This window comes from Carex rostrata, chromosome 13 (assembly GCF_964058835.1).
Source record: "Carex rostrata chromosome 13, lpCarRost1.2, whole genome shotgun sequence".
Classification (NCBI taxonomy): domain Eukaryota; kingdom Viridiplantae; phylum Streptophyta; class Magnoliopsida; order Poales; family Cyperaceae; genus Carex; species Carex rostrata.
The window spans coordinates 11,072,515-11,083,783 of NC_135930.1; the positions used below are offsets into that span (position 1 = coordinate 11,072,515).

General features: G+C 34.4%; 1 protein-coding gene across 2 annotated transcripts; it reads right to left on the minus strand.

Annotated features, from left to right (window-relative positions):
- Positions 1-1,777: 1,777 nt before the first annotated feature.
- On the minus strand, positions 1,778-8,525 carry LOC144564069 (GPI-anchored protein). Of its 2 annotated transcripts, none has more exons than XM_078313577.1 (8): positions 8,246-8,525; positions 7,404-7,562; positions 6,023-6,877; positions 4,180-4,428; positions 3,598-3,612; positions 3,234-3,374; positions 2,529-2,578; positions 1,778-1,994 (listed from the first exon to the last, which is right to left on the minus strand). In XM_078313577.1, the coding sequence occupies exons 2-8, from the start codon at positions 7,435-7,437 to the stop codon at positions 1,932-1,934; spliced, it is 1,407 nt and encodes a 468-aa protein (XP_078169703.1). In that variant the 5' UTR covers positions 7,438-7,562; positions 8,246-8,525; the 3' UTR covers positions 1,778-1,931. The 2 variants fall into 2 exon arrangements, with proteins under 2 accessions (XP_078169703.1, XP_078169702.1); XM_078313576.1 differs by having other exon boundaries at positions 1,778-1,999; positions 2,531-2,578; positions 8,246-8,524.
- Positions 8,526-11,269: the final 2,744 nt, after the last annotated feature.

The window sequence follows — 11,269 nt, forward strand, 5'->3', positions numbered from 1 at the left end:
AATTTAGCACGGATCGGTCCCGGTCAGGTGGGGGTCGGATCCGAATCTGATTCGAGTCTTCTTTTTTTTAAGACAGAACCAATTTTTTTTAAAGAGCTAATCAACTAATAAATTAAAATCATTATAACATATCTAACCAATAACAAATAAATTTAAACATAATGTATTAAACATAAATATAACATAATATATTAAACATATATTAAATAAAATTAAACATAATATATTAAACATAAATATAACATTCTTAAAATAATCTAACCTATTGAAAAATAAATCTAACACATTAAAAATAAATCTAACATTTTTAAAATAAATCTAACCTATTTTGAATTAAATCTAACACGTGAGAAATAAAACTAACATATCTAACCAATTTAAAAATAAATCTAACATTTTTAAAATAAATCTAACACATTAAAAATAAATCTAATGTTTTAAAATTAATCTAACACATTAAAAATTCACTAAGCATTTTTAAAATTTAAAACAGAAATAAATGTGCAGTTTCGGCCTCTGTTCTTGGCCGAAACAGACTGTTTCGGCATTTCCAGAAAAACTATATTTTCTGCAAAGACCGAAACAGCATGTTTCGGTCAGAAACTGTACAAATCTCATGCAATTTTAATTAAAAAACTGGGGTTCGGGTACAGGTTAGTACGGGTCAGTGAGGGTTTGTACGGGTCCTGGTACAGGTTAGTACAGATCTGTGGAGGTTTGTTTTGGGTCCATGGGGGTTTGGGGGGGGGGGGGGGGGGGGGGGGGGGGTTAGAGGGATTTGGTCAAGGTTAGTACGGGTTTAGGTCCGGCCTAGTACGGATTTAGAGGGGTTTAGAGGGGGCCGGGTCAAGTTTGGTCCGGATTGGGGGTTCGCTAGGGTCAGATTTTCGGAGGTCTAAAATAAAAAAGCCGAATCAAACCCATGCTAGACCCAACTCTAGAGTTGGTCCGGAGGTCTAGCTTGAATCGGTCCGGGTCGACCTTTTTTGTGAAATATTGGAGCGGAGGTCCTGGTGGACTTTTTTTGTAAGTGTATGACTGTATGTCTTCCAGTTGACTGGCTGGGCAATTATAAGTTATAACCGCATGAAAAGTACAAAATGAACCCATTTCAATCCAGATGAGAAAATATATAGACTTTGAAGAAAGAGTTTCCACAACCAGCCTTTGGTTCTAGTCGTAACTGTTCATGTAATGAAATTCTCTTTTAATAAAGAACTAGCCTTTGATTGTCAAAGTGGTATAGCCTTTGATTGTCAAAGTGGTAAAAACACATAATTTCTATATGAAAGGTCATGGATTCGAAATCCAAATGAGAAAAATCATTTATTGTATTACGAAGGTATTAAATAGTTGGGTGACTTAACCTCCAATATTTACTTTTAAAAAAAAAAAAATCTCTTTTAACGAACTCCGAATGGAAGGATCCCCTAAAGTAACTCAACTTTTGAGTTTTGAATGACCATCCAATTTAAATCCGTCGCTCGAGATCACATTAGAATTCAAATTCATTACTCGGAATGTGTGCACTCCACTTCGGATGGATTATCACGGATTCGGAGGGGGGGGGGGGTGTTAAGCCTATTCAAATCCATCTCAGATCTAAGCTACCAACCATCCGATTTGTGGCCTAATCCCCTCTTCTTTTCAAATTAAAAATAAAAATAAGGCATACACTAGCCTAATCCCCTCAGATACAGACCCACCCTATTAATACATCGAGTGATTCTAAAACAGATCGGACAGATTATTTATCTCACAGAACAAATGCAACACGAGGAGAAAAGATGGGATTTTATACAAGAGAAGGAATCGCTCAAATTTACATAGAGGCTGTCTCTAGAGAGAAAAATCCCCCAACCAATATGCTACAAAGAATCCTAATGCAACACTTCAATACAAAATGCAATGAGTCCTCCCGCTAAAATTCCTCACAATGCAATGGTCGAAGCAAACAACACAAGGGCTAGAACAAGTTTCTTCCTACTACCTCCATAATCTGCAGTTGTGTTTGCAATTTGTAGGTTAAGGTCCATAATAAAAATAATACACGCACACTTAATGAGATTAACTTGTGCACCACTACCTCAGTTCTGAATATATTAAAGCTTATCCCTGTAATTAACTAAATCCCGGTGCTGTTTGGGAAAGGAGCTGATTTTAGCTGGATATGAACCCTAATAAACCATTTAGACTACATGCTATTTTGGTCCAATTTACCTTTTCAAAATTATTACTCTTTTTTTTTCTTCTTTTGTTTTGCCTTTCAAGCATGTAGGTATATAGTATACCATTCTGATCCAATATACACCATTCTTGACAGTCATAATTTGGTTCATGAATCACTTCTTCATAGCTCTAGCAGTACTCCCCAAAATCATTTTAAAAACATATTTATCAGCATAGTGAATGAAATGACATGGAACAAAGAAACATATCTATTATTTAATGGGACAGAAATTTAAAAGCACACGGAAAAAGTAAAAGATTATGAGCTGCGAGAATACAAGTAAATAATTAGATGAAGTACCTTGGCTTCTAGAAGTTACGGGAACAGGCAGTGCTGGTAATGACATTTCTGGAAAATGAAGAAAGAAAATAAAGGGAAGTTACAATAGAATAAAGAGAGGGCCTGGCTATAATTTTGCTGTTTATGATGCGTATACTGCAGTGTAGGCAGAACTCAGAAACATGATATAAAAGCTGGGCTAATGAATGATCAAAATTAACCCTCTAAAAACAACACAGTATATATGGTAGAAATGGTATTTAATGTCAGAATGGAACTATTTCATGTACCCCAAAAAAGATCCCATATACCCTGCAATATGAAAATTGATGTCCCCAAAACAAATCATTGTAAAGCCATCTAATCAACTCTCCCCTTATTTTTTAAAGTATACCTCTATTATCCATTTACACTATAATGCATTAATGCATCATTCAAACCAAAACATTTCGTGAAACAACCTACAGGTTATTTATGCTACATTTAGGTGGCCAATTAAAAAAACTCCAAACAATATAAAGCTTATAAAAAGGATGAGAAAGAGCAGTTCATGGAGTAAAAAACAGCAAGGAAGAAATGAAAGAGGCAGACCATATTAAGAAAAAGCATTATCTAGATGATTTAAAATTATTCGGTTTTGTGGTGGGAATCAAAATCCTAGTTATAACTTCCAGAATAGAAACAGAGCTAAAAAGGAGTTAGAAAATAGCGAACATCCCCTCACCTGGGGCACAGAGAGAAAGAGAAGAGACGGACGAAGAGGAAGGCCATGGGGCAGCAATGTTGTCACTTAAGTCGCATATAAAACTCATCCCTGTTGTATTGTCGTATATTATGTCTGTCGGTAGGCTTCTTAAAAGGCATCCTGCAATTTAGAAAAACAATTTGCATCAGTTAGAAGACCTAGTCATGGTACTGATGACCTGTATTTGGCAATGTACCTGCCAATATTGGTTATCTTAAAGGTCCCAAAATAATTACCAAATAATAGTTGGGGCCTTTACCAGCCAGATATTTTACTCACAGCATTTCTTAATTTCAAAATTTATCCAAAGCAAAAAAAAAAAAGGATATTTGGTGGACCATACCTTGTTGTCCGAATGCTGTTCCCATTGCAACACCAAGACCAGCAAAAGGAAGAAAAACAGAAGAATGAGGTTAGTCAATCAGCCATCATTACTAACTAGAAACTATTTTAAAAATTGAAACATCAAATATGTATATAAAAAAAAAGGAATTTAGATAAGACAAATATGTATAAGTATTAGTCAGGGGGGTAATTCTTTTCATCAGGCAAGAACGCCCAAAACTAAGGAAAGCATGCGGTATAATGGTACTGTGCACCAGGTGAGCTTGTGATTTCACATCCTCAGCACCTTTGCTGCACCTGACCATTACCTGACGTACCCATACCATTCACTCAATTAAATAATTCTCTTCTGAATATACCAAATGTATTTGTTTCTTCAAAATACATGTATAAATGTCAACACGATTTTAGATTCATTCAAAGAGCTGAAGTCGTTTGATCAATTTCGTAAATACTCATTAGAATGTTTAAGAAATAACCTCAATGTCGTACTGTTTCCTCAAAATAGAAACTTAGTTTTTATATTTACTCAAAACATAAACAAACAGAAATTCAGGGACTAATAGTTTTTCAGACTTACCCTGAAGGCTGAAGTCTTTTAAATCGATATTACACAATCCATACAGATCAGTTCTCACACCAGATTTCTGCAGCATTGATCCAAACATGGTTGCGCAGTTAATAGCCTGAATATTTGTTATTATAATCTGCTTTTGTCGGGATTTGATATAGGCACGGAAAGCAGAACAGCAAACAGCGGGGTCAGGAGATGACATGTTGCCACATGCTTTTGTCACTGGAGATGGATCCTCGAACTCCAAGGGGCAAACTGCAAAATCACATTAATTTAGATTTAAAGATGAGGAGGTAAGAACATACCTATGTTGGCCTATACCCAATGTAGGTAAAATTGGCATTTGTATCCGTATCCATAACCGACACCTGTGCAATACTTGTATGATATGTGTCCAACCACAATCTATATATTTTAAAGAGTTTTGACTTGATATGTGTATGTGCACAAAAGATCTCAAAGCATTCGTGACCTGCATATCTTTCATAAATGCCTTTCTTTTAGTTTCTTATGTCTATTTGTTTTTATATAAAAAATTTATGTATATAATTTTATAACCTGTGTATTATTATCATTTGAAAATAATTAAATTATGATTAGATATTTATGCACAATAATAATACCTATTTTGACTTGATAGGTAAGAACATACCTATGTAGGTAAAATAGGCATTTGTATCCATATCGGACATGTATTGAATACTCGGAAACCGACATCTGTGCAATACTTGTATGATATGTGTCCAAGCACGATCTATATATTTTAAAGTGTTTTGACTTGATATGTATATGTGCACAAAAGACCTCAAAGCATTTGTGACCTGCATATCTTTCATAATGCCTTTCTTTTTAGTTTCTTATATGTCTAATTTAAAAAAAAAATACAAAATTTATGTATATAATTTTATAACCTGTGTAATATTATCATTTGAAAATAATTAAATTATGATTAGATATTTATGTACAATAATAATAAAGCATTTATAAAGGATGTAATGTATCATAGGTTATTTTCAAGACTAAGGACCTGCACGGCACCAGATTTACATTTTAATATAAAAGAATTAATGGTCTTATACTAATTGATCAAGTTTCCTTTTTATTTTTCATTTTCTATCTATTTCATGCTTTCTCTAGATTTTGAAAGAATAGAATTTCTCAAAAGTCGCTCAATATGTCCCATGTTTCCAATTTGGAATATAGGGCATGTTTGAGTTACCTGTGGTAAATTAAATTCTACAGAATTTGTCTCCGCAACTAAGTAGCATTAAAAATCTCATCGGAAATGGAAATATTCCAAACTTCTAACATTGATTGTGGTAAAAAATGATTGCACGTTCTTTGGACAATAGAACAAATGCCCATGTGACCTTTTATTTTGGTATTATAATCAAATCCAAATATCATTTGAATTTATGCATTACGATAATAATACCATTTACCTTGTTGTAAATCTTGATTAATGTATCTATATCAAACATTGTATATTTAGATCCATTTCGTACAAAGATCATTTGACCAAAAATTAACTGTTCATTGTAATTGATTTGGCGGGTTTATTATCCAACTCTTAGAATATTAAAAAAAAAAATCAAAATTTTACAAATTTCAGCATAGAATGCATTTCTTCTATTCGTATAGAACAACATAAACAGTTTCAATTTATCATCCAAAATTTGGATTTTGAGTTAACATTAAGGTAAAAGTTGGCTGTGATTGAGCACCAAAAAAGTGGCTTTTGGCTGCACACCTATGACCAAGACTTCTCATATCTTTTTTTTGGCCTCAGATCCTATGTGTTAAAATAACTCGGCAAACAATAATCAAGTAAGGAGGGGGGAGAGAGTACCTTTATTAACCTTACAACCTGTCATCATTCGAAAAGCCGAATTAGCTGTCTCAGGTGACAGCTTCCTCGCAAGCCATGCATAAACCACTCCTTTACAATCACTCACCAAATCTATTATTGCATTCCCACTTCCAGAAAAGTCATTTCCTAAAAACCCAGTTCCACCCCCTTGCACTGAGATCTTCATTGCCGCCTCCATGATGGCAGGCCCACATGCTGGTCGGCAGCATTCCTTTAACGGGTCCACACTGCTACATGCATCCAAGAGCTTGCTCACATTAACTAGCTTCTCAAACGAACTCACATCCTTCACAGGACACATTGTACTGGTCAGGTTCAATGCTGCGATAGTACATAAATTTGGTATATTGGAACTAGCGCCCTTGGAAGCTAAGGTATTCATCATATCAGAAAAACAATCATTCGCAAACCGCTTGTTCAAAACCAGGATATCACTATTCGAGCCATTAGTGTAGGAAGATTGGAAAATGTGCATGAGCGAATTTACTTGGGGGCAACAGATGACATCTCCGACAAAGGCTGCAAGTGGCACTGAGCAGTCAGAGGCGGTCTTTTCTATGATTGCGGTAATTTGGGTAAAGTTTACTGGACACCTTCCAGTGAGGTTTGGCTGGTATGAGTTAGGGAAAGTAGGGTACATTGGGGATAGGGGCTCAGCCGGGTACACATTATGGGGAAGCGTAGATGGAGAAATCTCTATCGGATCAAAGATGCCCATTGGCGGGTCAGATAAGATGAACTTGTTTTCTGGGTCCAAATCTGATTTACGAGACAATGCATGTTGGAGGTTGAAAATGTAGATAGCGAGCAGCAGTGCTCGGTAATAAAGTGTACCTAAAGTTTATTTTTAGGAAAAGTAATGATAAGTCTACATTATGAAAATATTAGTGCCCAAAAAGGGATGAAAAGCATCTCCTGCTTCTCATCTAAAAATAACTTTAGAAACAAAGCAAGGATGCTGTTTTCATGTTTCAATTGGATATGACCAAACTAGTGTAGCATTGATGCAGTAAGGTACCTATACCACCCTTTATAACTCGTAGAAGTAATGTACCCTTAGAGTACAATATCAATAGGTCATATCATGGTTTTGTCTTTTTATTTGTTCTGTTGGCCAGAAATTGATAATTAAGAATACTAGTTCCTACAAAAAAACCATTCATTATTAAATGCCAAATGAACCCTACAAGGAAGAAGGGAGAGATAACTAGTAAGTAAGAAATCAAACAAACATAAATATTATGATAAGCCAAGTTCAAAACCCTGTAAAATCCAGCATGTGTTCCATGCACGTACAGTTACAGATATGTAGAGTGATGAATGAGAATTACTTAATATTGGAATTGCTTTGGTAACTTACATCGGAAGTTATAACTGATAATAAGACACTCCATCTCACTCTAGCCTTTTCAAAACAGAAGCTTTGACTCAACATTAAGCAGTGCAAACGGGCCCAAACCCGTTCACCCCTTCATGTCATAACAGGTTCAAGGATGGGGTTAGATGGCTAGCACAAGACCTGCATTTTTTTAGCATGATAAATATTACTAAATAAATTGCAATATGTTTATGTGACAGGCAGTAGACAGCAACTAACTTGGTACTGTACCAGTTCAGTATAATCTCTAATAAAGCATTTTCTCAATTCTGGTGATTGGTCCACTTAGTCTTACAAGGTGAGGAATATTTTTTTCATTAATTATGCCCTGATAAACCAACAAAATTAAATAAACAGCAACCTAATTTCTTAAACTGCTATGATTGTCAGTAGCATTTACATGTAACAAATTGGCAACATCTCAAATGGGAAGGGCACGGAGTTTATAATTAAAATACAAATGAAAAAGAAAAACCAAAGAAACTTGAGCGAGAATGTCAAAAATAATAACATTGTTAACAACAGGAGCTGTTATAGTAGTAATAAACAAATACCATAGATTCTCAAATCACCAGATCAAAATTCAAATGTACAAAACAGGCAAACCAAAAACTTCAAAAATTAATACCAGAAATTACTTCCTTCCGGATTGGGTATTCACGACAACTTTAAATAAAATCAGAGTTTCATATCTATAAATCAGTTAAAATTTTGCTTTAGGTAGCAAATAGAGAAGTAGCAACAATTAAGAAAAAAACAAAACTTTTGTTTTTAAGTGGGTAATCACCAGACCAATGTAAAAAACAATGTGGCTAAGCTATTACCTTTCAATGGCAATGTATTTCGACCAAGAACCCGGATCAAAGGTCAAAAACAAACCCCGAAAAATGGAAGAAAGAAGAAATCCCAGAGAGACTGCCTTTATGAGTGGGAATGCACTGGATCCAGCCCAAATTCCTTGATTCGTGACCTTTTTATTTTTCTCCCTTCAAAAAGTAGAGCTTTCGCCTGAGCTTACAACGGTTTTTCCACTCAATCAGCTTTCCCCTCTTGCTCTTTACCTTTTTGCAACCCTAATCTCCCTTTCTCTCACTCGGACACATCGCAAGTTGCCAAGTTACTTCAGTGATTTTACAGTGGCTTTCTTGCATGTAGGTCCTTTAAAAAAACATATTTTGATATTTCAACCTCCGAATGGGGAGTCAATTGTTAATTTGTTATGCTATGCTGTATGCCCGTATATCTTTGCCTGTGTTTGTTTGGTAAATACAAAAATGGTACTGATCATAGTGACAAGATTCACATATTATATCTGAATTATATTCATATAATTCGTTTTTTTGCTAATGTTGAACCGAACGCTGAATTATTCGGTTGACCGAACTTTGACCGAATTAAATCCGGATAATTTGCGAATTTTACAAATTTTTCCTGAATTTGAAAAATTATTCGCAAATTTTTTCCAAATTTTCCCAGATTTTTCCCAGAATATTCTTTTTTGTTTTTGCTCTCTTGCAAGACTGAGATCTCTGATTCGGATAATTCCAAATTATACCCGAATCACGGATTTTTTTACCTCGCCAAACCGAATCCGAATAATTCATTTGTCACTATGGTACTGATCAAATAGTGTTATTTGAATGATAAAAGGTAAAATAGTAAATGAATGATAGTATTTCGATAGGAGTTAAAATAATTGTACTTTTTCAATATTTGATGGAAACATTGTAGTTTGTGCGGTTTTTTTTTAAATTCTAAGACAAAGAAATAAAATAGGAAAAGTAATAACACCATATCAATTTGTGTCAAATATCTTTGTTTTTCTCAAAATTTTCAGATGCAACTTCTCAGTTCCCACCTCAATTGCGTCTATAATTTATTTTCCTTGTCCGTTTATAATGATAATGGAATTTGCTCAAACATTTTTTTTTCTTCATTGAGCAGTAGAAAATTGCTTCCGATCAAATAATCAGAGATTTATAAAGAGATGAAAACTTTTATGTATCAAGAATTTGTTCATTAGTGTATCATTAAAATCCTAAAATGTTTTGCTATTTTTTTTAAGAACCAAGAGTGTATTTAGATATTATGAAAAGGTAGATGAAAATATTAATAACTTCAAAAAGTACTCCCTACTTGAATTATTCAGGAAGAATATTAAATAATTTAGCAAAAAGAAAATTTAACGTCGTATTTTCAAAATTAATACATACATGATATTTTGAAATGGGAGGACTATTCTGAAAAATGTGCTCCACGGATTCTTAGGAAATAAAACGTCATTTTATACCCTTTCTGTCGTATCCCCTCGTTGGTGCGCTGCATTTGACGGTCAAGATTCGTCTACGAGGAAGAGAGAGTCACTGACAGATTGACTCGCTGTGAAACTACCCTTCCGTTTCAACAGAAAACGGAGATGTCCATTTGTGAAAACTACAAAAATAAAAATGGACGGATGGTCTCTATCACGATTCACGATCACTGTCTTTCAGAGCCTGGACCCTGGAGATGCAAGCAAACCATTGGCTTGGGGCCCCGGTTATAAATCAAGTGCGCGAAGCTATTTTATTGACTTCCAGTAGCTCAATAGGACATTTCAGAGGGTTCCGGGTATTCTAGAATAATCCAAATTTTGAGTTTAAATTCGGACTCAGGGCAGATCTAGGATTTCCGTCGGAGTCGATAATTTATGGGAGAGGGGGGTTTCCGATGGGCATCGGACCAAATCCGGTTCGATGGGGGGTTTAAACCGTCAGATCTGCTTTAGGATTCGCACCCGCAATTTCGCGTCTGCTTTAAAATCCGTACACACGAATCCTAAAGCAGATCTGACGGTTTAAACCCCCCATCGAACCGGATTTGGTCCGATGCCCATCGGACACCCCCCTCTCCCATAATTTATATGCAGGGTCCAAGAGATGAGCTATGGTTTTTACTCTATGGAAAAAAAAATTCATTTTAAAAATTCAAACAACAGATTCGAACCATTGAAATATGCTTGGAGACCAAATTTTACATTTTTTTGAATTTTTTTTACTATTTATATTAAGCCACTTTGAAAATTGCCGATCCGGTGGTCCAGAAATTTTTACTTTTTACTGTTCACCCGGATTTTCATATTTTCAAAGTGGCTTAATAAATAGTAAAAAAATTCCATAAAATGTGAAATTTAGTTCCAAGTATATTTTATTATGAAGAACATGTTGAAAAATTCTAATCGGCTATTTGAATTTTGAAAATGAAGATATTGCGTGGAGTATAAACGTATTTTACTCTATAGCTCACCGTAACTCATCTCCAAGGTCCAATATCTAATTGAGTTTAAATCTATTAAGTATTAACTAATTATGCATTAAATAAAAAAATCAAAATGCTAAAAAAAAATTCAAATCTAAACATGACATACAAAAAGAAGTTTGATAATAGTATTTGTGTCTAACCGTGTGTTAATCTCTATAATAGAGAGAGAGAGGATGGCTAAGCTCAAAATGTTTGTTCCTAGCTTCCGGAACAAACGATTCGGTTTTTCGCAGTCCAAACCATTAGATGTTTAATCAATATTAAAATGTACTTGGAGACCAAATTTTATATTTTTTTCAATTTTTTTACTATTTATTAAGATGATTTGAAAATTATTGATTTTATTAAATTTCTACACTATTGAAAAGTTACTAGATGCCTCAATTTCTTTTTATATACTGAGTTTGCTAATGACTTTTCATTTTCTTCTCTTTTTTTATTTAATTTATTATATATAGAGAGAGAGAAAGTAAGGCTATCATGTTTTGCAAATTAAAGTAGGTGTTTTAATTTGCACTCATGTCTCTAATTTCAAAGTTCAAAACGTC